The sequence below is a fragment of the Cavia porcellus genome, unplaced genomic scaffold, assembly GCF_034190915.1.
Source record: "Cavia porcellus strain 051 isolate PalLab524CR breed Dunkin Hartley unplaced genomic scaffold, mCavPor4.1 scaffold_32, whole genome shotgun sequence".
Classification (NCBI taxonomy): Eukaryota; Metazoa; Chordata; class Mammalia; order Rodentia; family Caviidae; genus Cavia; species Cavia porcellus.
In genome coordinates, this window is record NW_026947515.1 from 18,668,255 (window position 1) to 18,696,173 (window position 27,919).

The 27,919-nt window shown below is 42.8% G+C and overlaps 1 protein-coding gene and 1 long non-coding RNA gene across 11 annotated transcripts in view; one reads left to right on the forward strand and one right to left on the reverse strand.

Annotated features, from left to right (window-relative positions):
* Positions 1-27,919, forward strand: part of LOC111755642 (uncharacterized) — a 148,523-nt gene that overhangs the window by 87,091 nt on the left and 33,513 nt on the right. For 4 of the 8 annotated variants that reach the window (XR_010045202.1, XR_010045207.1, XR_010045201.1 and 1 more), the window contains 2 exons: positions 1-17,159; positions 18,902-27,919. The exon at positions 18,902-27,919 is cut by the window's right edge and continues 33,513 nt beyond it. This is a non-coding gene — a long non-coding RNA (uncharacterized LOC111755642). The remainder of the gene's footprint in view (positions 17,160-18,901) is intronic. The other 4 variants (XR_010045205.1, XR_010045203.1, XR_010045204.1 and 1 more) reach the window with 3 other exon arrangements.
* The window catches only part of LOC101788663 (leucine-rich repeat-containing protein 37A), a 71,904-nt gene that overhangs the window by 19,988 nt on the left and 23,997 nt on the right, over positions 1-27,919 (reverse strand). Inside the window, exons 2-7 of one of the 3 annotated variants that reach the window (XM_023563374.2) lie at positions 24,627-24,722; positions 15,564-19,230; positions 14,092-14,163; positions 11,733-11,804; positions 8,870-8,941; positions 8,246-8,326 (exon numbers count right to left, since the gene is read on the reverse strand). In XM_023563374.2, the coding sequence (XP_023419142.1) occupies positions 8,246-8,326; positions 8,870-8,941; positions 11,733-11,804; positions 14,092-14,163; positions 15,564-19,230; positions 24,627-24,722 (4,060 nt within the window). Of the gene's footprint in view, positions 1-8,245; positions 8,327-8,869; positions 8,942-11,732; positions 11,805-14,091; positions 14,164-15,563; positions 19,418-24,626; positions 24,723-27,919 lie in introns of those variants that run through there. The other 2 variants (XM_023563372.2, XM_023563373.2) reach the window with 2 other exon arrangements.

A 27,919-nucleotide genomic window follows, 5' to 3' on the forward strand; every position in this document is an offset into this window, starting at 1 on the left:
AGCTGTGTTGTAATATATGGAGGACCATGTGCTGAGAGCGCAATCCTGTTGGCAGATGGCAGAAAGAGGAGTGACTTTCAGACTCATCCTTGACAAGGTCAGAGGGAGTCAGTGGTGGGACTGGGAGCCACGCGGCTCGTTCTTACATGGTGAGCTTCCCCATTTAGTGCATTCTTCCAGATATGGTTTAACTTGCTTCATTTGTTTTGTTTTGTGCATTTTTTTTGTCTTTTTCATTTTTATGGGTACCAGGGATCGAACTCACGACCACACACTTGCAAGGAAGGCGCTTATGCTGCTGAGCTAAATCCCCAGCCCCTTTTGTTTTGTTTTTTAATTTTTTAAAAAAATTTTACTTAAGGAGAAAAAGAAAAAAAAACAGAAAAAGGGTACAAGTTATACAGAATTTCAAAAACAAACAGGAGATCACTAGTTAATAGATTACATATTGTCATCTTAGAAATAGTTGTTCAGGTTACAAAATGAAAGCCTAAAAAGTGGACATTCAAACAGTGAGACTGTAAACAGTACTGTTGAGTGACCCAACAAAAACTTAGTAATATAGTTATCTATCTTATACACTTAAATATACATGCAGTTATATCCTTTAGAGCACTTCCTTTTCCTCTCTTTTTTACAATGACAATTACAACTTTTGGGTTTTATTACTCCCACAGTTCTTATTATTTTTTTTTGAAGAGAATAAAACCAAATGTGACATAACAAAACAGTCAGTGAAATCAAAAGGATGGACATAGTTCATAATGTAAAAACAGAATACAAGGTGATCAACAATGGTTCTCATAATGCCTCTTGCTATCTTAAAAGAAGTGCCTATATCATTAGTTATAATAAAATTGAACAAAACAGTAAAGAACAAAACCAATAAAACCAAAACATTGGACACATTAGAGGACTTTAAAAGAAGATAATAGTCAAACCAGAATGGGCATCATAGTGAATCTTATTGTCTTCACAGTTGTTGCCTATGCTCTCAAACTTGGTACTATCAAGCAAAACAAATAGAGTAAAATCAGTCAAAACAAGATGGTGAGAGCAATACTGGGTTTCAAATCAAGTTAATAGGAAATAAAAGTGGGTTACTATAATATATCCCGCTATTTTTAATTTATTTTTCCCTTAATTAAAAAGATAAAAATATAATAAAAAAGGAGATTGAGATAAAAGAGGACATAACAACAAAACAGCACAGATCAGAGCATAACCATTTAAGCAAAATAGTGTTTCACCACAAGATATCCCGACATAAAAGTAGTTACCATAGCGTCTCTTTCCCTGAAATCTTTGAGTATAACTTCGTATACTATAGCATCAAACATATCAAGACAATGTAAAACCATTCAAGAGAATGACAGTATTACAGGGTATTTAGAACCAACTAACAGAAAATGAACAATGGTTTCTGTATTATCTCCTTGTCTATAAAAGTTTTTGTTTATATTATCACATATACTAAAATTCAGTAAGATACATGTTAAGACCGATGGAGACAGAAGAACAAAAGCTTGATGGAACTGCAAAACAAGATGATATTAAATCAGCACTAGCTATTATGATGTCTTGTTTTCTCCAAAATAGCTGTTCATACCATCCAACCTTCTCTGCCTCATTTCTGTTGAACTCTTTTTCTGTCATTAGTTGTCAGTTTGTCTTCTTCATTTCGCTTTCTGCTCCATTCATTGTGGCCTCTCTGCCACTGTTTCTGGAATCTTGCTATTTTTCTCTTTTAGGATGTCCTGCAGTATTCTCTGTAGAGCTGAATTGGTGGTTGCAAATTCTCCTAGTTCCTCTTTATCCTGGAAGCACCTTTTTTCTCCATTGATTTCTAGGGAGAGTTGTGCAGGATATATCAATCTTGGCTGGAGGTTATTGTCTTTCAAAGCTTGAATTATTTTGCCCTATGCTCTTCGTGATTTGATGGTTTGTGCCGAGAACCTGCTGTAATTCTGATGGGTGTTCCCTTGTAAGTGATGTTTCATGTCTCTGACAGATTTCTTTTTGTCTTTCTCTTTTTTTAATTTTTTATTGGTACCCGCGATCGAACTCACAACCACACACTTGCAAGGTAGGCACTTATGCCCCATCTCTGACAGCTTTTAATATTCTGTTCTTATATTGGATTTCTGGAACTTTTATTATTATATGCCTGAATGTAGTTCTGTTTGCGTTGTAGGTGGCTGGGATCCTGTATGCCTCATAGATCTGAGTATCTTTACCTTTTCCCCCATGAAGGAAGTTCTCCTTTATTATTCTGTGAATAATTTTACAGAATTTTATTATTCTGTGAATATTATTTTGCAGTTCATTTGTTTGTATTCGTGCTTCTTCCTTTACATTCTTAATTCTTGTTATAGAGCCTGTTATCATCTTCTAGTCTTTGAATTGTTACTGCTTGTTTCCTTGTTATTTTTAAGAAATTTTTCCTTTCATGCTCCCACATTACAAATCTGTCCTCCAGTTCAAATTATCTATCCTTAGTTTCTTTCAAACTGTTATGCCAACTTTCAATAGAGTTTTTAGTTTCCTGGTAATCTCTTTGAACCTGCTTCATGTATTCTATGTTTTCTCTATTTTCTCCATCAAACAATTCTCCCCTTTTTTTCTGTTCTTCCATTCCACCATTTGTTTTTTCGTGGGAAGTGCTTAACATTTCTTTAAGTATTCTACTTATATCTTGCTTTACTTGGGTTAAATACTTCACTTTTGCACTCGTCTATGAGTTCCTGGATATACCACTTTATGTCTATTGGTGCTATGCCTGATATTGCATGTTTTCTGTCCTCATTCTCCTTTGCATTTACCTTTCCTGGATCAGTGTTCTCAGGATTGGGGACCGAGGACCCTTTCTTGTTGCTTCCTCTTCCCATACTTTTTGTTCCTTCCATACAAGCGTATATAGGAGGCTCATTTTCTTTCTTTGTCAGTTACAGTTTGTTTGAATCGCGCCGGGTAGCTGTTCCCACCCACTGCAGTGTACTAGGGAGACACAGATCTGGGCAGCCTATGCTGGCCCTGCCCCTCCAGGCCAGTCAACATGCTGAAGGCTTCACTGCATTAGGGTGCACTGCCAGGTGCAGGGACCTGGTTTGGGCTAGCCTACTGGGTCTTAGTCTGCAGCATCACCCAGGTCAATCATTCCCCACCAGTCCTGCTTGAGAGAGGAATACGTAACTGAAATCACTGCAGCGTCCTGTTATGGCTACTCTGCCCTGTCCCAGAATGTCCTCTGTTGAGTATGATAGTCTATGGAAGGGTCCCCATTCCTCTCACTCACCATAGGTCGATGCAGGGCTCCCCACCAACTCTGCTCTCAATTCGGTTTGCCTATTTCCACTCTCAGAGCTTTCGTGTCTCTATCTCTGCTGTGCTGATTCAGATGCAGCAGCAGCAGCAGGAAATTCAAGCCGCGGTGTCCAGAGGCACAGGTTCCAGCTTCGGCACTGACACTTTAGCTGTTCCAGTCATAGCACTGGGATTAAATTTCCAGTTGGTTTCTCTCAGCTTAGTTCATTCCAGGGTCAGCAGGGTACATCTCCCCCTGCTTAGGACTCCCCACACCACACTGTTCCGGAATGTAAGCTGGCTATCTCAGAGAGCCTCCGTAGCTGATGTTATCTATCTGCCATGTTCTCCCGAAGTTGACCAATTTGCTTCATTTGTAACATTAGTCAGTATTCAATGAGATGATGTCATGAAGTGAAAGATATGAATGTCACGTGACTAATGAGCTCAGTGCTCAAAATATATCTTTAAAGAGGCCACTCACTGCTGGGCTCTGTGAAAGCAGCTTCTCCAACCCTACCTACCTCCCTGCTTCCTTTCCCCCAGCCACTAAGAATGACTGTGAAGGCAAGGCCCAGTGGGGCAGGCCTGTGGTCCCAGCACTATAGGGGGCTGAGGCCCGAGGTCAAAAGTCTGACCTAGCCCAGATAATTTAGCAATTTCAGGAAACCTTGTTTCTAAATAAAAAGACTGAGGATGTGGCTCAGTGCAAAAGCACTCGGTTTAATCCCCAGTACCACAAAGGGCAATAAAAATGACTATAGATTTTGTCTACCCTGGCCAGTCAACAGTAAACCTTCAGATGCTCACAACTGTCATGGCCAGGCCAAGAACTCTACAAGTGTCAAATTAGTAGAAATCAGTTGGAGCTCTGTGTTCTAAAGGCTCACTGAAGATAGAAACCAACTCCAAAGTACAGTCGAAGTACAAAAAGCCAAATTGTTATGTCAGTTCCTAGTACAAGGGAACAAAAGCTGCATAGAAAATTGTGTGCAAAGCTGAGTAGTTCTACCACTCATGAATGGTGTGCACCTGACTGAGTTAGCCATGGCTTCTGAGTCCAGCTTCCTCATCTTTGAATTAGGGGAATAATAGTAGCACTGCAAGAGTTGTTGGGAAAATGACACTAAAGTAACATATTTGAGTGTTTGCCACATGCTAAGTACCAGTTCAAGAGTGTTCAGTGTGTTATCTCATTAGCATATCTACTTAATGTAGTGCCTGGAACTTAACAGACACCTGATAAATGTAGCATTAAAGAAATGTGACAGGAAGAGGAAGAACTACTAAACTTCCAAGAGTAGAGACATTGCCTTGTTGGAGAAGGAAGGTGAAGTAATTGCTGGATGTTAACACCCAAATCTTTTAAGCTTTACAAATTAAAGAGCCAAAGTGTGTCAGCTCAAAGGACAAACCTGAGTTGATATTGAAGGACCAGAAATTTAAAGGTTAAAAACAAGATGCTGTTTCTCAGCTAGAAGTAGCTCTGGGCCTCATGGCTTAGTCCAAACTCAGCAACTAGGGAGGATCAAAAAGAAAATATCTGCAGCTGTGATATTCTTGGGCTGTGCTGTGCCAGGGAACTCAGAGATAGAGCCTGCCATTACGCTAATCAGGGTTGTAAAAACATGTCAAACTCGAGCCGTAGAGAAACCAGGTGTCCTAAAGATAAGTTGTGTAGAACAAGACAGTTAATTAACTCTGACCCGCTGGTCACCCCTTATGAGCTGACCAACCACAAATAAGTAAACTGCTGACTATCCCGCTCTAACTGCTGTGATTGGCTTCGGAAAAAAAATGCTTGCTTTGCGATTTTTTCCCTTAAAAGCACCTGCCTCACCTACACTCAGGGCCCTCTGTTCCCGCTTGTACGGAGGACCCCATGCGCACGGACCAATAAAGACCCCTTTGTTCTTGCATGAGAGCGGAGCCCTTGGAGTCTCCTTTGCAACACCGGTCATACAATATTTTGATCTGTCACGTGTCTGCCTGTGAAGCTAGAAAGAACTGCCAAGGGCCCGGTACAGACTGGCAGTGTATGCACCGAGATGAGCGAACATCAATACTTCAGCTGGGACAGACTTAGATTTTCCCCTGTTCTCTCTTAGATCAGTTGTTGACTGACCCTAGACAAGCCAGCATGTGAATATACTCTACATATGTCAGGGTCTTTCTACTGTATAAAGTCTTCTCAGTATGTAAAAGCATAGACCTTCATTTTAGAGATGGAGGCAGGTGGATTGCCTCAATTTCAAGGCCAGCTTGGGCTCCAAAGTGAGCTCAAGTCCAGGCTGGAATACATACCAAGATCCTGTTTCAAAAATAATAAAAAACTAAATGGAGGATATTGTAATGTTAGAACCGATGAAGTGACTGAAAGAATTTTCAAAAACCAGCCATCAGTGTGGACTTGTGTTGTGGAATGCAGGAGAAATGCTTGAAAGTTGGGGGTGGGGAGAGTACACTTAACATTTAGGAATGTCAACACTGCCAGTTTTTCATAATATATTTCAATCCTGATTTTTCTGAGGTAGCAAGGTTTCACAGTTAATAAAGGAAGATAAATGCTCTGCAGAGTGAGTGTGGGCCAACTGAAAGCAGGAAAGTACAGTACACTACAGGGTGAGAGGAGCACTGTGACACAGCACAGTGGCTTTGTCATCTTGCAGATGTGAGTCTTCCTACCACTCAAAGAGTGGCACCTTACTACTGAGTTCTTGGCATATCTTTGAGGTGGATTTCAGATTCAAGTCCGACTGACACCAACACATTGCTAATTACTGTTTCAATTTTGTCAGTAATGCAAAGGCTCTATCAAAGAGATTTAACTACCTGGAGTATAATTCCCTGGAACCCAGGGATGAAACCAGACTTAGCGGGGCCTGAATCTTATGAAATTTGCAAAGTGCCTTTTAATGAAAAAGTATGCAAAATGTATGCATACAGAAATTTCCAGGACCCCGCCCAGGACATTGGAAGTGTCCTGTGCAAGTGAGGAGCCCCAGGGCTTCACTTCCACTCAACTCATGATAAATCCATCTTAGCTGAGGCATTTGTATAGCACGGAAAAATACTTCAACTGATAATGAGCTCCAGACTGAACATTTTGGTCATAAAAGTATTGGCATCCTAGCTTGGCAACTTCCCTTTGAAAAGAGATTCGGGGGCTGGGGATTTAGCTCAGTGGCATAAGCACCTGCCTTGCAAGCAGGCAGGCATAGTTTGATCCCTGGTACCGATAAAAATGAAAAAAAGCAAAAAGAAAAGAGATGCAATAGGCTTCTGTCTCACTGTGGTGATGGTCAGCTAGCTTTGTCTCCTGGGAAACTTGAACCCAAAGCCCAGGTACCCAGTCTCAAACACACACTTGGTGGATTGTGACCATTATGTTGATCTTTTTACTTTGTCAGGAGAAACAGGGCCTTGATATACTGCGGCAGCTGGCCCCCAACTTCTGAGCTTAAATGATCCTCCTGCCTCAGCCTTTCTGATTAGCTGGCACTACAGGTACATGCTACAGTTGACTTAGTGTGCAAATCTACTGAAGTAACTGTTAAGTAGTTTGAGAGGCAGGGCTCTATCCACAGGGAGTGTGAACATTAATGTCTAGCACCACTTAGCTCTCACTTTCTCATCTCCAGGAAGCAACTGCCTTTCTGTTAAGAAAAATCTTAACATCGGATGTCACAATTCGCTGTCTGCTTCCTTATGAGTCTTTTCTAATGCACCACCTCTCCCCCACTTTCCTTCAAAAGCAAACCTTCAGTATCTCCCAAGCTGTGCATCGCCAGGTTGACAAGGGGAGTGAGGAGTTCACTCAGGTTGAGGATGCAGGTGAAGTTAACCAGCTCCAGATGCATCCTAAACCTCCCTCCAGGGATTTAAAAATAAACTGTGTGAACCTGTACTTTGGACCACAAGACAGGTGGGAAGTCTTTCCCAACTCAGGTGGATATGGGAATTTTCATCTTGAGTCTAAAATCACCTTCAGGCTGTTAAATGTTAACTGAAAGAAATAAAGCCTGCACTTCTTATCAAAGGGAGCAGGAGAGAAAACATAAGGAATTAGACTAGAGAAATGTATTTTTATAGTTATTTTTCACACTACCTCTTATCACAAACACCTACCTGTTGGACATTTTGAAGGTTCTTATCGCACACAGATAATTCATAACTTCAGAAGTCAATACTTTTTGAAAAATAACATTGTGGGTGGTTAGGGAGAGAAGTACCTGGTGGCAGGCTTTCAGGAATTTTTTCTACTTTCCCATTTAGTAGACACCGGCACTGAAAAAGCTTTGGTACCTCTTACTTCTTGTAGAACCTTATATTAAACTTCATTCTTTGAAGTTCTCTAGTGTATATATTTGAATAGTTAGAACTCTGAATGTGAGAAGGAAGCAAGTGGAATTTCAAGGAACACTCACAGCATTCACAACAGCCCTGAGCTCCAAACGATGCTAATTTGAGTGTTACTTGTGTGACAACTTGTATTGCTCATGCCAAAGACCAGTACCTGAAAATGCAGAGCAGATTACCTAGAAGTTAAAGAAGTCAGCTTGCTCATCTCCAGGAAGCAATTGCTTTCTGGTAAGAAAAACCCACATGCCTCTAATCCCAGCACTCAGGAGATTATGGCAGGACAAATTTAAGTTTGAGGCCAGCGTGGACTGCGTAGCAAGACCCTGTCATCAAAAATGTTGTATCAAATCCTTTGGCCTCTTTGCACCTTAGTTTCTTCATTTGAAAATAATGAATGGAGTCTTTGGCTATACCACCCTGGATACTCGTGGTCTCATCTAAAAGTAATTAGTCGATCTTATGACTTACTTTTTAGAGTTCTTAACAGGATCCAGCTAATGAATAAGTGCATGAAGCTGGTAAATAGATTTGGTTTTCATAGTTTTTGTTTTTACATGCTTTTATCATTTATTTCACTTACACTTGGTGTAAAAACTGCATTCCATGCCATGCTTGAAATGTTCCAAAGCTCACTTCTGTGATTAAATTGCAACGAAGATTTCTAGAAAAAGAAAAGACATAATTGAAAGAATAAAGAGGTTCTTTCTGAACATTTCTTATTTGGCAGTTATTCCAATTTATATATGATGAAACATCACTTGCAATACTGTTTCCATACACTAAAGAAATCTCACTGGAAGATGCTGGCTTATAACTTACACTTTCCTATTTACATGTGAAATGCACTAGATATAAAAGAGTGAAAGCTTAATAAATTCTTGTGCTGAGCAATCTTTTTTGCTCTTGAACAACACTTTACAGGTTCCGCACTAGTGACGTTTGGAGCTGGCTGATTCTTTGAATGTCTGACTGAACACAGTAGCATGCTTAGCAGCATCCCTGATCTCTGCCCCCTTGATTCCAATAGCAGTTGTCGCCTCCATGCAAAATCAAACCAACTGAGAATCATTGCTCTGTAGTGCCTCTCTCTGACCTGTGCAATAATCTTTATAATATACTTTGGTAGAGGTTTAAAGGATTTCCAAATGAGTAGCAAAGAGACTTACAAGACTGTAAATATAATGAAGTTATATTTTCAACTTACAAGAACTGTAAAAAAAGTAGTGCTTCAAATGTATTTCTTTCAATAAACTGTATTTTATTGCATGATAAATCTCTGGAATAAGGAAAAGGAAAACATTGCATTAAATAACTAATAAGTATCTAAGTGGTATGAATATTAGACTTTAGAATTGGAAATATTGCAAACTTTCTTTGTCAAAATCTTGGGCTTGTATGTGAACATTTTATACCCTATGCCCTGTCTCTAATTCCTTTAGGACTCTCACCTTCAAGATATTTGTAAATAAAATATACAATTGTTAGATTGTTTTTTGTTGTTTTTCAGTTCTAAATTAGGTAGTCCTGGCTGGCCTTGAACTTACTGTGTAGCTCTGGCTGGTCTCAGACTCACCATGCTCTTGTCTCCTCCTCCTAAGTGCTAAGACTGCAAGTGTACTACTTAATTGCTTTTACTTCTTCCCCTCATTTTGTGACAGAGCTTTGCTGTGCCATTCAGGCTGGCCCTGAACTCACTTTGTCGTCCAGGCAAGCCTCAAACTTGCAGCAATCCTCATTCCTCACTCTTTTGAGTGCTAGGATTACACGTGTTGCACCATGAAGTCTAGCTCTCAATTTCTTTCTTGTTTATTTTAAAGAGAATAAAACAAAACAAAACAGAAGAAAGCAAATAAGAACAGAACAGTTCAAGGCATAAAGGACTTCTAAACAAGACACTGGGAAATTACTAATGTCTACCATAATGTCTCCATTTTGTTCAAAATAGCTTGTGCTTATCATTACATGCAATAAAATCAAACAAAAGAAAACAGAACAAAACCAATCAAAATAAAAGAATGAAAGACTTCAAGGTGATAGGAAATCAACAGTGGCTTCCATAATGTATTATTTTTTTCAAAATCATCATCCAATCAAAACAAAAGAATAAAAGCATTATAGAACTTCAAAACAAGATAATAGGAAACCAGCAATAGTTACTGCAATACGTCCTGTGACCTTCAAAATAGCTGCCCATATCAGGCACAGTAAGATGTAACAAGGCAGAACAAAAATCAAATCTAAGAAAATTTTGAAAATTATACAAGAATTCAAACCAGGATCATCAAAAATTAACAGTTATTACTACTTTCCTTTTTTAGGCATTTTCTCCACCGTCAGTGTCATAATATCTAATGTGCCATTCGGATCCCACTAACTCCTTCGGTTTTTTGTGCTAGGAGATAGCTTGGTTTTCACCTGTATGGGTCCAAACCATTTCACCCATGAACATGATCTCAGTTGTAACCATTTCCCTACAAGAGCCTCAAGATTATCCTACTTTATAGCTAGGCAGCTTTCCATTGTATGAATATACCATATTTTTCTTACCCATTCTGCCATTCATGGGCAAGTTACTCTTGCTTTTTTGTGGTCTCTTGTCCCATGGAACAATTGTTTTCTTTCCTTTGATTTTTAGTCTATGAATACAAGTGTGCCACAGGTTTGCCACCAATAGGGCCTCCAAAGTTTCATAATTCCGGAGACTTTTTGGCTCCATGTAATAAAAGTACTTTATGCCTACTTTCTTCAAGCCTTCTACATTTGAAAAAAGGCGCTATTTGCCAAAATACCACAAATTAGTTTAATTACCTTTAATGATATTTACACTTCTGGACCTACTGGACCAGAAACCAAACCAAACCAAACACAAAACAAAACAAAAAAAATATATCAAGCTTTCACACCAAAGAACACAGTATCTTACTTTCTATAAACAGATAAAAGCACTATGCAAGTATTTCCTCCTTGACAACAAGGCTGCAGAGATGTTATTTAAACATTTCCAGCGATAGCATTTTTTTGTCTTTTTTTTGAGACAGGGTCATGCTATGCAGTTCAAGCTGGCCTTGGGCTCACTTTGTAACCCAGGCTGGTCTTGAACTTGCTATGATCCTCCTGTGTCAGCCTCCCAAATGCTGGGATTTCAGGAGTATACCACCACACTATACCATTTAATCACCATTTTAAACACTTGTTTTTAAGATGGGTATAACAATTCCAGCACTGAAATGCAGGCAGTCAAGTCTTCTAGTAGCTTAACCATCTGGATAATATTACATTTTACCTGCCTAGTTAATCATTTAATACTTTAAAGACTTGTTTAATACTTTAGGTGTTACTTTCATTCAGATTCAATCGTCTTAAGCACCCTGGGTTAATGGCGCTCCAGTTAGCACAGGCGGTCTATTCAGTACGTTCTGGTCCTCTAGGCAGCACTATAAAGTTAACTTTAATTATTTTGTTCTGATTCAAATTTTTCAAACCTTTATTGTAAATACCATATAGCAAGTACTTACAGACTTTGCAGGTCAGATACAGTCTCTATTGTATATAGTGGTGAGAGGTTTGTTTCTTTTTTGTACTGGGAATTGAACTCTCAAATTTACAACCTCACACTTGCCAGGCAGGTGCTGTACTACTCGCTGTATCCCCACCCTCCTTTTTTATAAACCCTTAAAAATGAAAACATGACAAAAACATAATGAATTTATGAGATAATAAAAAAGACTGTGGATCAATTGGATCGATGGCCTATATGGTAAATACAAATATAAGCCAATGGCACATAAGCACTAATAAACCAAGGTTCATATTATAACACAATTAAGTGCTCAGATCTTATTACCACTTTTCCTGTGTAAGTTGGGTTTTTCCCATTTGTATGTTATGATTTAAAAAGTGAAAATGTGCATAGCGTATTTGATGATAGACATAGACTGAGACCTATACAAACTTGCACACTTACAGCATTTTATTTCTGGAAGAGATTCTGGAGAATATATAATTAGAACTGCCTCCTCATTTTACAGATAACTCTAAACTCAAATAAATATGATTAACTAACTTACAAATACTGGAGGTTTAGCAGGCCTTCAAAGGAATCCTTATGTAGTTCGGTGATGTAATTTTCACTGAGATTTCTGGAAGATGAAAAGGTTATTTGAATCACACTTCCTCAGAAACCTGAAGGATATACAGTGATGAAAAAGCATGAGGAAATGAGCACTGTCAGGTCCTGCTACGTGGAGTGTACCTAGAGCAATTAAAGTCTCGTATCTAAAACAATCTCATGCCAACAATCCCCTTTGTAGGCACTTGTTCTAGAGAAATATTTGCCCATGGTCACAAAGAATCATCAACAACATGTTCATTGTGTGGTACAGGTAACAAGAAAGCTGGAGAGGACTGGGGATGTAGCTCAATGGCATAAGCATCTGCCTGGCAGGTGCAAGGTCCTGAGTTCAATTCCAGGTGCCAAAAGAAGAGACAACAAAAAGAAACCTGGAGAGACACCTCCCAAATAAGAGACCTGACCAAAAAATGGGCAACTAAAATGAATAGACACGTCTCAGAAGTATGAACAGCTGATAAATACTTGAAAAAATGCTCAATAACTATGGCCATTAGAGTGTTATAAAGTAATAAAATTTCACCTTATCCCACAAAGAGTGGTTACCAGCAGGAAGACAAACAAGAAAAAATGGTAGTGAGGTTATAGGGAAAAAAACACTTCTAAACTAGTACAATCACTATGGGTATCAGTGTGTAGTTGCCTCTAAAAACAACTAGAAATTCCACTTGACCCAGTTATTCCCCATCTAGGTATTTTCCCAGAAGAATTAAAGGCATCATGTTACATTGATGAATTCATAGTCATGTTTGTAGCAGCACAATTCATAATAGCTAAACCTTGGAAGGGGCCGCTATGTGTATTGACAGATAATGGATAAAAACAATGTATTTATACACAGTGCAGTACTCTGCCATAAAGAGAAAGAAACTCCAGCCTTTTAAAGAAATCAAACACACATTTAACTATCTCAAAGGTTCTCTTATTTGAGAAACCCAAAGTCTAAATAAAGAGCAAAGTTAAAGATAATAGGAAAAAGGGGGATAGATCTCAGAAAGTAGATGATTAAGAGATGGAGGTAAGGGACATGGAGAACTGGGGATGAGAAAAAGAATTGAGATGTATGGTATCATGTACATGTGCCAATTGCCCATGAGGATTGTAATCATCATATACTGCAGTGCACTAATTTTAAAAAATAAAAAAATTCTGGATATACTCTAAACATCCATCAATAGGGATATTATTTAATACACCATGACACCCAGGCATGGTGGTGCACCTCTAATCCCAGCACTTGGGAGACTGAGGCAGGAAGATGGGCGACATAGGTGAATTCAAGATTATCTTGTATTACATAGCAAGATCCTGTCTCAAAAAACAAACAACCCTAAATTAAGACAAAATGAATATATCGTGAGAGCTGGGGTGGTGCATGCCTGTTATCCCAGCCCTCAAGAAGTTGAGGAAGCAGAACTGCCATGAGATCAAGGCCAGCTTGCACTATATGGTGAGACTCATTTCAAAACAAACAAAAATACACACTATGGAATATTGTAGGAGTGTAAGTGAGTGGGTAACCCACTATCTGTGGGGTAGGAGAGAACTCTGGTGTATCAAAAGTGAGAGACTCATGTTGCAGGGTAGTACTGTTAAGGTAAAAAAAAAAAAAAAGACAGCCACCTGACAACCCTATTTCACTGTATGTCAGTATGTGTGTAGGCAAATGCATGGGAAACATCAGGAAAGATACACATCAGACCAAAACTAGTGATTACCTCACTGATGGATCATTAGAGCATACGGAAGTTCTTTATTTACCTTTCATTTCATTTTGCTTCATTAAGAATGTAATCACATTCTCCTTGTATAAAAAAATTTCAATTGTTTCTTTCCATGAGGATCTATGAAGGCTGGGAATTTAGCACAGCGGCATGAGCACCTGCCTGGTGATTGTAAGGTTATGAGTTTGATCCCCGGTACCAAAATACACAAAACGAAAAGATAAAAAAAAAAAAAGAAGAAGACAGAAAGAATAAAGAAATTGCTCACCAAGAAGGTCTATGAAATTTAATTGTCCTTGTCTTTGCCCTCCCCCCCCTTTACTTCTGGAGCTCAGGTTTGAACCCATGGACTCACACATGCTAAGGAACTGTTTAACCACTGAGCTACACTCCCAATCCATGTGAAGGTTTATCTTTATCCATATAGTTTCAATTTCAATCAAGTGAGCTTAATCTGACATAAGATTGGGAAATACCTTTCCTCAGAAGTGTTGACCTCAATATTGTGAACTAAGGAGAATCTTAGTTTTTGTTTGAAGATTTTGTATTCATATATGAACAGAATATACTCACAGTTTCTCAGCCCAACGGTATGTTGTCCATGCCCTTTCTTGAATGGTATAAATAGAGTTTCCTTGAAAATTTCTGTGAAGAAACAGTTTATTTCTTTGAATAACTGGGAAAGGAATGAGCAGAAAAAGTAAAAGAATCCTGAAAGTCTCCAGGATATTCAAACACAGAGACAATAACAGCTTTTCATTTCCAGAACTAACAGCTCCCCAGTTTGCACAAGACAGTCAGACTATGGAGCAGCCAGCACAAATGATGAGACTTCTGCTCAGCAGCTCAGCTTCCTATCTGTCCAGTCTCCTGGATTAATGATGTCAGTCACTTTAAGTGTTTTTCCCAAAATCACTTGGGTACAAGATGATTCCTACAAATCAATAAGTAAATAAAAAATCATTCAACAGAAAAATGCGCCAAAATGCATCATTATTAGTGAGTAAGAATAAAGCAAGCCTCTGCCAGCTGGTGCCAAAGCTTTGGCTCGGTACCCTTTGTGGAAGCTCTGCAGGCAGTGGAAGGATAAGGGCAAGAGCAGCGTAGAGGAACTAAGGGCAAAATTGCAGAGGAGGAGGAGGAACCCACACAAAACTGGCACCAGGGCTTATCTCCTGTGTGACAGGGTGAGGGAGACAGGTGGTCAAGCATATAAGGGTAGGGATCTCACACTATTCCATACACATCTCTGACTCGTTTTTAAAGGAGGTCTATCATGCATTGACAAGAAGTTATTAGGTCAGGAGTAGGGGAGCATGCCTGTGATCACAGCACTCAGGAAGCTGAGGCATGAAGATACCAATGAGCTTGAGGCCAACCTGCCTCGAACCAGGGTTCAGTTCCAATTTTGCGGAAACTCATTCTTTATCCGTCAGCAACAACTTTCCTGTTCAGTTTGCATATACTTTTCCTGAGGATGGCGGGAAAGCAATCAGTCTGCTCATGTGCCTAGTGAACATTTCCATGTGACCAGATGCATTCTCATTGCTCTGCGCTCACCACGACCTCAAACAGAACTTGTGCCCCTCAAGCTGGCTCTCCTCCCTGCTTGGGGCTGCCACCTATGACACCTCCACCACTCTCAGCTCCACACAGCATGGAGACGGGAGCTCACTGGAGTTTGCACTTCTCTGTTCACTCTACCCCCAGCTGTTTACTGGCCACTTGGTCACGCAGTGTTCCAGTGTTCACCCCACTCTCACACTTTACTTACCCTTATTTAAAGCCTTGAAGGCAGGGTTACAATTTTTAGCCAAGCTTGGGTAATTCAGGAAGATCCTGTCTCAAAATATATAATGAAAAAAAACAGGAGAAAGAGGGCACAAGTAGTACAAAAGAGAGTAGAGTAAGGAAAATTGGGAATTAAGAAGATAAAAGCAGAAAATCAATTTGAACAGGGGACGTGAGGACAGCCTAGGAAGGCCTTGAAGAAAGGGCTGTCACCTCAGGCACATTGCAGACAACAAATGAAAACTGATCCTTACAGGACTGTGAAGGAGTTGAGCTCTAGGACAGGTACTTGGCGCAGCCTTTGCTGTGAGCTGAGACCCGTACATGACAGGGTCTGGTTTTCACAGGTGCAGAGCTCACATATGTTGATATTGGTGGTGGTGTCCCGCACTATTTGTACAGAGTAACGATTTGTGTTGTGTTCCACATTCAGTGATTGAACTGTGACGGGGGTCAAGTTTGGATGTGAAGCTGTCAACACAGGCTTCGCCAGAGCAGTAGTAGAATCCTTATGCTGGGCCAGAGAAGGTTCAGCCTTTGTAGTGAGTGCTGCACTTGTGGTGAGCGCTACTTCCAGTGGTTGGTTGGTTCCATTACATGATGTTGGAGTATGAGCTGGATCCTGACCTGGTGGTGTTGACGTTGTCATTTTAGGTGTGATTGATTTATACCTTGAGGGTTTATTTACAGCCTTTTTACATGGCTCTGGAGATTGAGAAAGCATCTTCTGAAAATTTTGGGTGAGTTGAGTTCCTGAAGTAGGTAGAGAAGTTTTGGAATTGTCCAGGTGCACAACTGGAGTGGTGACAAGAAGCTGGGTTGGTTGTTGAGACTGCACCTGCTCCGAATGTGTCACCTCAAGATGTGTCAGAGGAGGAACTATAACTTCCTGCAGGGTCACAGAATATCCAGCTTCCGTAATGGCTTTTGCACTCATGGTAGCAGTAGGTAGAGGAGTTTTGGGATGCTCCAGGTTCACAAATAGAGTGATGACAGGAAGCTGGGTTGGTTGCTGAGACTGCACCTGCTCCGAATGTGTCACCTCAAGATGTGTCAGAGGAGGACCTATAACTTCCTGCAGGGTCACAGAATATCCAGCTTCCGTAATGGCTTTTGCACTCATGGTAGCAGTAGGTAGAGGAGTTTTGGGATGCTCCAGGTTCACAAGTAGAGTGATAACAGGAAGCTGGGTTGGTTGCTGAGACTGCACCTGCTCCGAATGTGTTCCCTCAAGATGTGTCAGAGGAGGAACTATAACTTCCTGCAGGGTCACAGAATATCCAGCTTCCGTAATGGCTTTTGCACTCATGGTAGCAGTAGGTAGAGGAGTTTTGGGATGCTCCAGGTTCACAAGTAGAGTGATAACAGGAAGCTGGGTTGGTTGTTGAGACTGCACCTGCTCTGAATGTGTTCCCTTAAGATGTGTCAGAGGAGAAACTATAACTTCCTGCAGGGTCGCAGAATATCCAGCTTCTGTAATGGCTTTTGCACTAATGGTAGCAGTCGTATACATTGTTTGTACCACACCATTGGGTGATGTTGGACTCCGAGTTGTGTGCTGACCTGGTGGAGTTCGATCTCTCATTTCAGGTTTTATCAAGTGTTGAACTACAACCTTGATAGATGGTTCTGCAAGGTGAGAGCGGCTCTCCTGCATCACTGAAGGAAGTTTAGTTCCTGTAGCAGGTGGTGGAGTCATGAAGCGTTCCCCATCCAAAAGTGTAACTGTCACAGGAGTCAAGTTTGGATGCTGATCCTCCAACTGGCCTGAATGTGCAAGAGTCACCTTAGGGTTCTTCTGAGGAGGAGCTCCAACATCCTGCAGTGCCATGGAATGTTCAGCCTCTATAGTAAGTTCAGGATGTATACTATGACCCATATCCAGTGGTTGATCCACGACAGTGGTCAATGTTGGAGACTGAGCTGCACCCTGGTCTGGTGGTGATGGATTTGTTGTATCTGATGACACTCTGCTTTGACCTAAAGCCTCCACAAATGACTCTAGAGGCTGAGATGGGGTCTCTGACAAAGTTGGGGAAAATTGAACCTCTGAAGTAGGTGGAGAAGTTCTGATATGTTCTACATTCAAAGCATGAATCATGACAGGAGTCAGGTTTGGTTGCTCAGCTCCTACCTGCCCTGAAAGTGTGAGAATCACCCCAGGATGCTTCAGAGGAAAAGCTGTAACCTCCTGCCGTTCCATAGAATCTTCAGCCTTTGTAGTGGCTTTTGCACTCATCAGGGCATCCATATGCATCATTGGTACCATGTCACTGGGCAATGATAGACTCTGAGCTGTATCCTGAGCCAGTGATGTTGGGTTTGTCATTTCAGGTGTTCCTGTGTGTTGGTCTACAGCCTTCATACATGGCTGTGGAGGCTGAGAGGGGCTCTCCTTCCAGTTTTGGTTGAATGGAGTCCCTAAAGTAGGCAAACAAGTTTCAGGATAGACTAGGTTCACAGGTTGAATGCTGAAATGATGCAGGATTGGTCGCTGAGCCTGCACCTGCTTTGAATGTGTGAGTGTCACATCAGAATGCTTCACAGGAGAAGCTGTAATATCCTGCAGAACTACAGAATGTTCATCCTCTGTAGTGGCTTTAGCATTTTTGAGAGGGCCCATATCCATGGGTTGTACCATAATACTGGGTGATGTTGAAAACTCACCCAGTGGTGTTGGAGTTTTCATTTGATGTGGTGTTTTATGTTGACTATTAGCCTCAGTAGATGGCTGTGGATGCTGAGATGACGTCTGCAAATGTGGGCAGAGTTGAACCTCTGCAGTATGCAGAGGAGTTGTGTGGTGCTTCAATTTCAGTGCCTCAAAGATGACAGGTGTCAGATTTGGTTGCTGAGCCTGCACCTCCTCTTGAAGTGCAAGTGCCACCACCGGACGTTTCAAAGAAGAAGATGTAATCTCCTGCAGGGCCTCAGAATGTGCAGGCTCTGTAGTGAGTTCATCACTTGTGCTAAGCCACATGTCCAGTGGTGGGATGGTGACAATTGGTAATGTTGGACGCTGAGTTGGGTATTGACCAGGCAATAGAACTGGCATCTCGTTCACTGTTGGCCCTTGTGTCTTAGTAGAGGCTGACGGCAGTACTGGAGATTGTTCCTTGGGTATCTCCCCAGGTCTCAGGATGAAATTTGGCAAAGGTGGGAGATGAGTTGCACTGCTCCTTAGGGATGGAACACTGACCTCTTCATTCTCTGACAGCTTACCTAAACCTGCCTTGGTAAAAAACTTTCGTTGGCCTAGAGCCTCCCGATGGATAAAGAAAGGTACAATCTCTTCAACGGGCTGTGAGTCTTGATAAGGGCCTTCTCCCTCAGGTAGAGAGGATTGGATTTGGGGAGCCTCCAGATTTTTAGTCTGGGTCTCCAGCTGGTAGTGGGATGTTTCCTTGTGCTCACAGGGCTGTGGAGGCTCAGTTGGCTTCTGCAGATCTCCCAGGTGTAGGCTGTCATGATCAGCTTTATGCATACTCAGATCCACTGTTTGTTTCTGAAGCTGAGGATATTCTAATTGATGAGCAGTTCCAAAATCCTCCTTAGCAAGTTGCCAGTGCTGAGCTATATTCTTCGGTTTCAGGAGTGAAACGAATTGTGATGTTGTTGTACTGTCACTCACTGGAGATGAACACAGCACACATGACTGGTGGTCTGCAGCCTGCTCTGAAGCAGAAATCTCCTCCTTTCTTCTGACTTGAGACGGCAGAGCTAGGTATTCATTCTCATGCCCATCTACCATTGAATCCACCTCTGGGAGCCTCTGTGGCCCAACCAGCTTGTCATGCAGACCCTGATGCGGAACAGCAAACTTATCTGGATCCGGCAGTGACTCTCCAGTCGACTCCTCAGGTGTAAGTAAAATCTTCTTGGGTGCAGAGGTTCCTGGGTAGTCCAATTCCCCCGGCTCTGCTGGAGTAGTAAAGGTGTAGAGTGGTTGAGACGAGGGAAGGGGCTTGTGAGGAAAAAACAAAGAGCTAGGCTCAAAGAGCTCAGGGTCCATCTGGGCTGGGAACTGAGGTGGGGCTACCAGCATCACTAGCCACAACTGTGGCCAAAACATGAACCCTGGTGCCCCAAAGCGCAATATAAACATCATACGATAAGGCTTGGTCAACAAGACCTAGGCCAGTTGCTTCCAGCAAGACTATTGCTGAAATGTCTTTGCTAGCCACTTACTGCCAGTGCCTGGGCAACCATGTACATTGTGACCTGGCCCACCACTTGTGACATCATTGTTTAAGAAACAATTAGGTTCTCCGGGCTGGGGATTTAGCTCAGGGGCATAAGCGCCTGCCTTGCAAGCAGGCAGTCGTGAGTTCAATCCCCGGTACCGATAAAAAGGAAAAAGACACACACACACAAAAAAAAAACAATTAGGTTCTGGCCCAGATGGGCTTACCATGGCCTCAGTGAGCCTTTTGCTACACTGGCCAGGCCCAACTTCCTGCCTCCAGCAGAGGTGACATCAGTGTCCCGCAGGTGACATCAGTGTCCCGCAGGGCTACTCCCCATATCGAGGCAGGATTTGGGCCTCAGACTTGGGTAGTCCTGTCTTCAGCAGCCCCTTGAGTGGGGCAGGACAGAGCTCCATGGAGGTCACAGGGCTGGGCCTCTGTACACTCAGAAGCAGTAACCCAGTCCAGCAACTTAAGTTTTTCTTGCTCCAAGCCACAATCTAGGAGAAATCCTTCCTCCTTTGGGGATGCAGGTTCTAGGAAATCCAGCTGACCTCCAGAATGAGGACTAGTTAGGGCAGCAGACAGGAGAATACACAATATGGTGGTTTATTCCACAGAGTTGTCATTTGCTCTATTCTCTATCCAGTTCCATGTTTGGTGATTCATTTCCCTGTTAGGCTGGGGCTGCATATACTCTGTGATGATGTGTAGTGCTTGCAGGAAGGCTTTTGGAGGTGAGCAGTTGGATCTGAGAGGAAGGATTTGAGTCAGTGCTTTCCATTAGCATGTGAGAACTCTCCCTGCCCTACCAGGCCTCAACACTTCCATCCAGATGTGACAGTGCCCTTTTTCACACCACACATGGGAAGACTCTTTTAATGTTAAAATCCTCAAGTTAAACAGTTTTCTTGGAACACTACTGTAAACTGACTTCTTTCACAGTCCTTTTTCATCAATTATTACTTGTTTTTTTACCCCTCCTGCCTTACGTGGGAGCACATAGTAATGGTTTTAAAATAGAATTGATTCCAAAAGACATGTCATGTAGGGGCAATTTAGTGTTAAAATCTGATTTGTAACTGGATGTACTGGTGCACACTTGTAATCCCAACACTTGGGAGGCTAAGGCAGGAGAATCCTTGCAAGTTTGAGACCAGCCTGGGCTATAAAATGAACTCAAGACCAGCTGGAGACCAGCTCAAAGAGACAAAAAAAAATCATCTGATTTCTAAAATTTACTGACTTCCTCTTCTCAAATTTCCAAGAAACTAGATTCTTTAAAGTTTGAAGCATCTTTGGTGTTGTTAAAATTACAGTGAAATCATTCTTTAGTATGGGAAAAATTGAGATGCTTTTCCAGAAAGCAACCACATTCTCCACCTCTTTGAAGCAAACATTCCCCAATTTTTCAATCAAGTCTCCCCAAGTTAAGTGCTGAAGCAGAAGTCCTGATCTCACTGCAGCCATTTTGTTCTTGCCCCTGAACTCAGCTAAGTCACATGATTTGTGACTCATCTAATTGAAACTTCTGTAAATGCGCTAAAACAATTGTGTCACATAAAAACTATGGTCACCCCAGGATATGCATTGTACCATGGCCTAAAGTTATACTTAACTAGCTTTTTTTGTAACTCCTGCTTGCCACCCTATAAAAAGGACAAACTCTTCATAATCAGTGCCTCAGATTGTGGAGATTACTCCTCTGGGGACTGCCAGCACTCAATAAAATTTCCTTTCTTCTCCTGAGCTCCTGGCTACTGCAGACTCAGTTTTCCTGCTACAGTTCCACTGGCATGAAACAGTTTTTGTCCTTTCCTTTCTAAACATCCTAAAAGTAGTAAATGATGATAATTTTCTGAAAGAAATTACTTTGGAAAATCAATCCCTAAAGGTTTTGTACAATGGATTCGCAGAAAGATTCTTTGGTAAAATATTCTACTTCAGTTGTGGGGAGATGCTGACCCCTAGGTAACAGACCATATTGAGAAGGCAGAAGAGTGTTCAAAGCTGTAGCACAATTGATTTCAGGGCTGTAGGCACATTGATCCTGGAAATCTTGTCTGAGGGGAGCTCCAAAAGGACCTGTGTTTAAGCAGCCTGACTTCTCCGTCCTTGAGAGGAACGCTAGCTCCTCCTTCAGGTCCACAAAAGAAGTACCTGAGAGGCCTCAATTCTACTTGTTTAACTTCAAATGAGGGGTTCAGGGCCAAGAATGGGACTTCAGGAAAAATGACAGAAATTTCCTGGACTAGGAAGCAGTCTCAGAGTTTCATGTTTTCCTGAGACATGTGTGCAGTCTTCCAAATCCTTCTGGGCTTTTTTGTGACAGTGGTGTTTTATTTTTGCTATATTGAGCACTGAACCCAAGGTATCTTACATGCTAGCAAGTGCACACAACTAGGCTCGCACCCCAGCCCTTTATATTCAGCACTGCTGGATGTTTTGAATCAGAGCTACACTGTCATTTTATCCTTGTATTTTTGTTGCAAGCAGCTGAGTTAGTTAGAAATACTATAGGCAGTGAGACATGGCTGGGTCCTCAAAGGAGCCACTACAGAAACCCAGGTATCTTGCACCTATGGGTGAGACAGAAACCTCTTGCTGTGGGCCAGGCCTCAGTCCAAAAGTTTAAACAAATACATCCACATCCTAAGGACTACCATTCTAAATAGTTCCCTATTACCCTAAGAAAGTCAAGAGTCACTGTTCAGATCCCCTAGGGGTGGGTCACTGCTCCCTAAGAATGACCACTTTCTACATGACTGGCTTCCCCATTCATCCCTAATTAATCAATTTTACCTGAGCTATTGTTCTTATTGGCTAACCACACTTCTGTCCCACCTTATGCCCACCTGCCTTGCGAGTTCCCAGTTTTGCCTTGAACCCATGATTTTACTGTATAAAAGTGCCTGAAAAAGACAGAGTCCCTGACAACTTGCTCTGGAACCCTTTTGTCTCTCTCTGAAGCTTTCCTTCTTGCAATACACATATTCTGCTCTTAACCTCCTTTGTTCCTAAAATTCATTCAATTTTAGAGAACACAAACTTGTACCAGACCTACTAGGTTGAGAGCTTCATTCCCCTATGTCATTTCAAGGTCCCACCAAGTTCATTGGATGGAGATAAGAAGTTGCTTTTGTTTCATAACCTCTGGACTGGAACTCATTGAAGTAACAAATTTTTATGCTTCCAATTTTCTTTTTTGTTTCATTATTTATAACGCTTTTTCTCTTATAGTTTTGTTAAAATGGTAAATGTATGTTAAAACTTGGGAAATTTGTAGTTATGGTATTTCTTAAATGGTACATTTTTATTATTCTGTTTTTTTATTGCTTGAATTTAAATTAGTTGCTAAAGTTACTGGTACCCCTTGCTTGATTGTATTTAGAGTATAGCAGTGGAGATAATAATAGGACTTCCTTAACAGACTTTAAACTTCTGTAAAATGGTTCTCTTAAATAAAATCTAGTTCAGACTTAAAATATATACATGTCTAGAATAACAAATGGGACTCTAAAAAACGGAGGACAGATTTCCCCAACCTCCATCTGGTGAATCCCCATTAAAGCCAGTGGCCCATGGAGTGCTAACCAGACAGGCAGCTGGATTCCTTTCTGGAGACTGATTTCTGGTTGTGTGGGGCCTATGCAAACTGAGAACAACTGAGGGGTCATGGCCAAGACACCCACGGTTTCCTCAGTGGGCACTGGCTCCCCAGCCACAGAAAACTCCGCTTCCTTATCTACCTGAATCTTTCTGGTGTTCCCTAACTAAAGGTTACTAAAACTAAAGGTGTTCCCTAAACTTTTCAGGTAGTTAAGACTACTTCTCTCAAAACTAGACTAAGGCACTCTGCAACAGCTTTTTACATTTGAAAAGAAACTAGCAGGAAAGGATTTACATTTGTGCCTTACCTATGTTAATTAGGAATAAATAGCCTTTTTCTCTTCTGTGCCTTTAAGTACTGGTAAAAATGTGATTGCTAGATGCTAATTTATAAATCTAACCTGTGAGCTTCAAAGATACAGAAATTTAAATAAAACATAGCCATGTCCCTCCACTAGAAAAGATTACCTAGATAGTTAGAGAACACAAATGCCTTGGAAAATTTGTCTGAGGGCCCAGGGCAAAGTTCCTTAAGTTTATTTGTTGTCTATATTTCCTGGGGAATCTCTTTCCCAGAACAAAAATGCTTTAGCCCAACTTTTCTTACAATAAACAAAAAGCAGCAGTTTGGTACACATTTATACTTCCTTCTTTAAGCATTCCTAATGGAAACAAAGTTTATGAGCTATCTGGGAAGATAAGATTGTGTACCAGGCCAAGGGTGGATAGGCTGACCAGATCTATCTTCCATGCTCTCCAGAAGACATCCATCTCCCCTGGAGCAGTTTCAACCCAAGGGACATCTAGAGAACATTTATCAATAGGAATAAAAAGGGATGCTCTATTTCCTTTTTGCATAGCTAGATAGCTTAATATCATTCATAGGTCAGAGAAAGCTCCTGAGTTTGATTCCTGGTCCTGGGAAAAAAAGATTGTATACACTTATACCCTGCAATGGCATTACAGACATGGCCAATTCAGGGCCAAAGCCCCTTACTCTTCTGGAATGTGTTCTGAAGCACTGGAAGATGTTTGACCCTTGTGTTATACTCTAGCCAAAAAGTGCTGTCATCTTGTTCTGTGTATGCCCTCGTTATTTGCCCTAATTACCTTGTGAATCCCTTTGCTAAAGCATCTGTTTCTCACAGCTGACCACCCTGGAGCAACTGACCACAATGTTGTAAATTAACCAAAATGCCACCATACTGTTCTGTATGCGCTGTCCACCTGGTAACATGCTTGCCATGAGGGCTCAGCCTTGCTGGCTCTGCTGTTCAACTGGGTTGTGCCAGAGCTGGGCCACGTGCTGGCTGAAGAGCTCATCCTGCAGCCCTGGCTGGTGCTGTGCCTGCCATACCAGGTAAATGCCTATGGTCTGCTCCTGCCAAGGCTGCAGGGATCCATCCCCCAGGAGCCACAGCATCTATGACACAAAGTGGGGCCAGAGCAGGAGTATAGGACTCTCATGTGCTGGTCCAGCCCCTGTGAGGGACTCTGTCCTCTCCCTGATGTGTCACTCACCACCTTGTTGATGTCCAGGGCATGCTGAGGGTTCTCTCCCACCAGCTGAGTCAGTGGTTTGGTCAGAGGCAATCCTGGGCTGGGCAGGGATGGCTCCTGCAGAGAAGGAGGGTGGTACAGAGCTTGTCCTCTATGCTTATAAGGGATAGGGAAGTATCCAGGGGGACCCCCATGAAAGCATGCACCCTGAAGAAGGGGAGGCATTGGGACGTAATGTCATCTTAGCAATGTATCTTTCTAGCAAGGCAATGGTGGTGCAAGCCTATAATCCCAGCATTTAGGAAGCTGAGGCAGCAGGATCACCCTGAGTTTGAGGCCATCCTGGGCTACATAGTGAGACTGTCTCAAAATAGTAACAATGACAAAAATGTACATTTCTGTTTGTTTATTTTGGCTTTGATTTTTTGGTATAAGGTCTCACTATATAGTTCAAGCATGTACCCAGGCTGGCCTCAAACTCAGAGAGGATCCTTCTGCCTCAGCCTCCTCCTGAGTGCTGAGATTACAGGAATCTGCCACCATGCCCAGCTCAGAAATGTATCTTAGTAGTTATTTCATTAGAAGATTGATATCATACATGCAAAAAACAGAAAAGACTAAAAATTAAAACTATCATTAACATTCTGCAGCCAAAGTTAAACCATAGTTAGCATTTTAGCCTTTTTTCATGTTTGTTTGTGTGGTGGCTGGTTTTTTTCTCCATTTTGTAGTGCAGGCTGGCCTTGAACTCACAGTGCAGTCCAAGCTAGTCTCAAACTCAGGGCTATCCTCCTGCCTCAGCCTCTGGAATGCTGGGATTAAAAGCTTGTGCCACAAAGTTCAACTCTTGTTTTAACTTCTATGCATGGAGACATCTGGCACACCCCACCCTTTTGTTTGTTTGTTTTCTGTGTGGGTTTTTTTGGTACTAAGGATTGAACTCAGGGCCTTCACACTGAAAGGCATCCCCAGTATTTTTTTTTTTAAACAACGACAACAACAACAACAACAACAACAAAACCAGTCTTGCTAAGTCATTAAATTGCCCAGGCTGGGCTCAAACTTGAGATTTTCTTGCCTCCCCCTTCCAGCATGCGGGGATTACAGGCCTGTGGCACCAAGCCTGGCCCCTGTTGTCTAAAGAGAATTGGGATTCTACTATACATGTAGTTTTGAATCCTGCTTTTTTTATGTTGCACCGCAGCCTGGGCGGTTTCTGCTGTCAAACATTCTTTAATGGAACGACTTCAACAGCAGGACAGTACCACAAGAATACAAAGGTGTGGCCTCCGGACTGAAATAACACTCCATGGTGCACTGCTTCAGTTGAATGGGTATCTTCAGAGCAGTTTCCAGAAAGTGGAGGAAGGGAGAGGCCAAGCTTCTGCTTGGCAGTGCTAACGGTGGGGAATGCTGGGCCTGGAGGAAGCACACAGGCCTAGGGCTCACCTGAAAGCTGGTAGAGATGAAGCTGGAGAAGGGGAACAGGTCAATGTCTGACGGGAGGGTCAGGCGCGGCCGCACCAGCACCTCAGGAGGAATAGTCTCAGTCATGAGTCCAGCCAGGGTGTCCTGGTGGCCTGGGAAGGAGCTGCGGGAGGCAGCACTAAGAGACACCAGGTGTGATGCCAGGAATGGCACCAACCCTACCGTTCTCGTTGGTCACCAGCCCCTATCAGTAAGGAGCTGGCGGGGAGCTGACAAGAGAGGTAGCCCCACTACACAACCAGTACGACGCACCTTCTGCGGCCCTCAGTATGGCTGCCAGCTCAGCTGGGATCTCTAAGCGGTCCAGCTCCTGGGGGACAGCAAAAGTTGCCCGGAGCTGGGAGAGGGACCCACTGTGTCTCTCATCCCCAGGATGATATGAATATCCTCTCCGAAGACCAAAGACTCTGGTCCCGGGTACTTAAAAGAGAAGCACCCTAAGAACCCTTCTAGGGAAGAAAAGGCATCAAAGAGCCACAGGCACCTCATCTTCACTCAGGGGCACATGAGGGACAAGACCCCTGGTGCCACCTCTGCCTCTTGCCTTCCCCCAAGCTGAGCTGAGTGTGGGGGTTCATACCCCACGGAGAACCTCTTCCCTCGAGAGACCACTTACCATGCTCTGTACTCTCTCTGAGATCCTGCTGCTGCGCTGGCCACACCAATGCCCAAGTTGTGGGGAGACACAGGATGAGCTGAGGCCCCAGCAGGACCCACTACGACCCTCCCAGCAGCTGCTCCCCACCAGGGGGCCTTGACACCCTGCAAAGGAACAGCAGACTGAGAGGGACAGCTGCCTGCCGTGCTGTGCGCCCCAGCTGCTCCCAGCCTTCTGAGCTCCCACTGTCTCTGTGCTGTGGACGTCACTACCTGTCCGCCCAGGGTGCTGGGAAGAGGGCAGGAAGAAGGGGAGAAATGGTTTCAGAGGACCAAGTCCAGCCAGGGAGAGGCCAGGGATGGGGACAGAGTGTGGGTGCTGACCTTTGAGCAGCTTCATGGCCATCAAACTGGAGTCATTAGGCAAGAGGGGGAAGAGTAGGGACCCACGAAGGACTAGAGGGGACGGAAGGAACCCCAGGGGGAGAAGGGGATGTGGGAAGCAACAGTGGCCTCTCAGGGCCCCTGCCTGCCCTAGTCAGGCAGAAGGAAAGGGAAAAGTTCAAGGAGTGATGGTCTCAGCCTTGGTCCCTGGGAGGCTGGGCTCTTAGGCTGAGCGTCGGGGCTCAGCGACTGGCCAGAGCAGGCTGCCTGGCTTCTGCCTTGAGTCTTTTCAGTCTGCCTGCCCAGACTCCGTCACCTTCAGCCTCTGCCACCTCTGGAGCAGGGGCCAGGCCACCAGGATTACAGTGTTCAGCTGAGCCACACCTTCCTGCCGTACAAGGTATCACTTCCTGGAGGCCACCGGGGATGAAGAACAGATCAGGGCTCCACATGGACACTCCCTGCCTGGTACCTGAACCCTCTAAGCCTGGACATTCACGTAGAAAACAACTCTAATTAGCTAGGGCCCTGGAGGTTCAACAGAAGCAACAGGAAGAGAACAGAACACCATAAAAGAAGAACAGGTAATTTGAGAGGCTGTTTAACATACGGGGATTAGGACTGGACTGCTTAGCTGAACCATTCAGGCTCAAATCAGCCCTCGCCTGATTAGGTGCCAGGGCCTCGGATCAGTGGCTTTACCTGTCTGTGATCTATTGGCAAGGCAGACTTTGCTAAAGAGATTTGGGAAGAGGGAATATGTAAATACAATAGCTTGGAAAGTTTCCCAGATATAAGACCAGACTCATCAAAGGAGGCCTGTCCAAGACACACATTTAAAAACA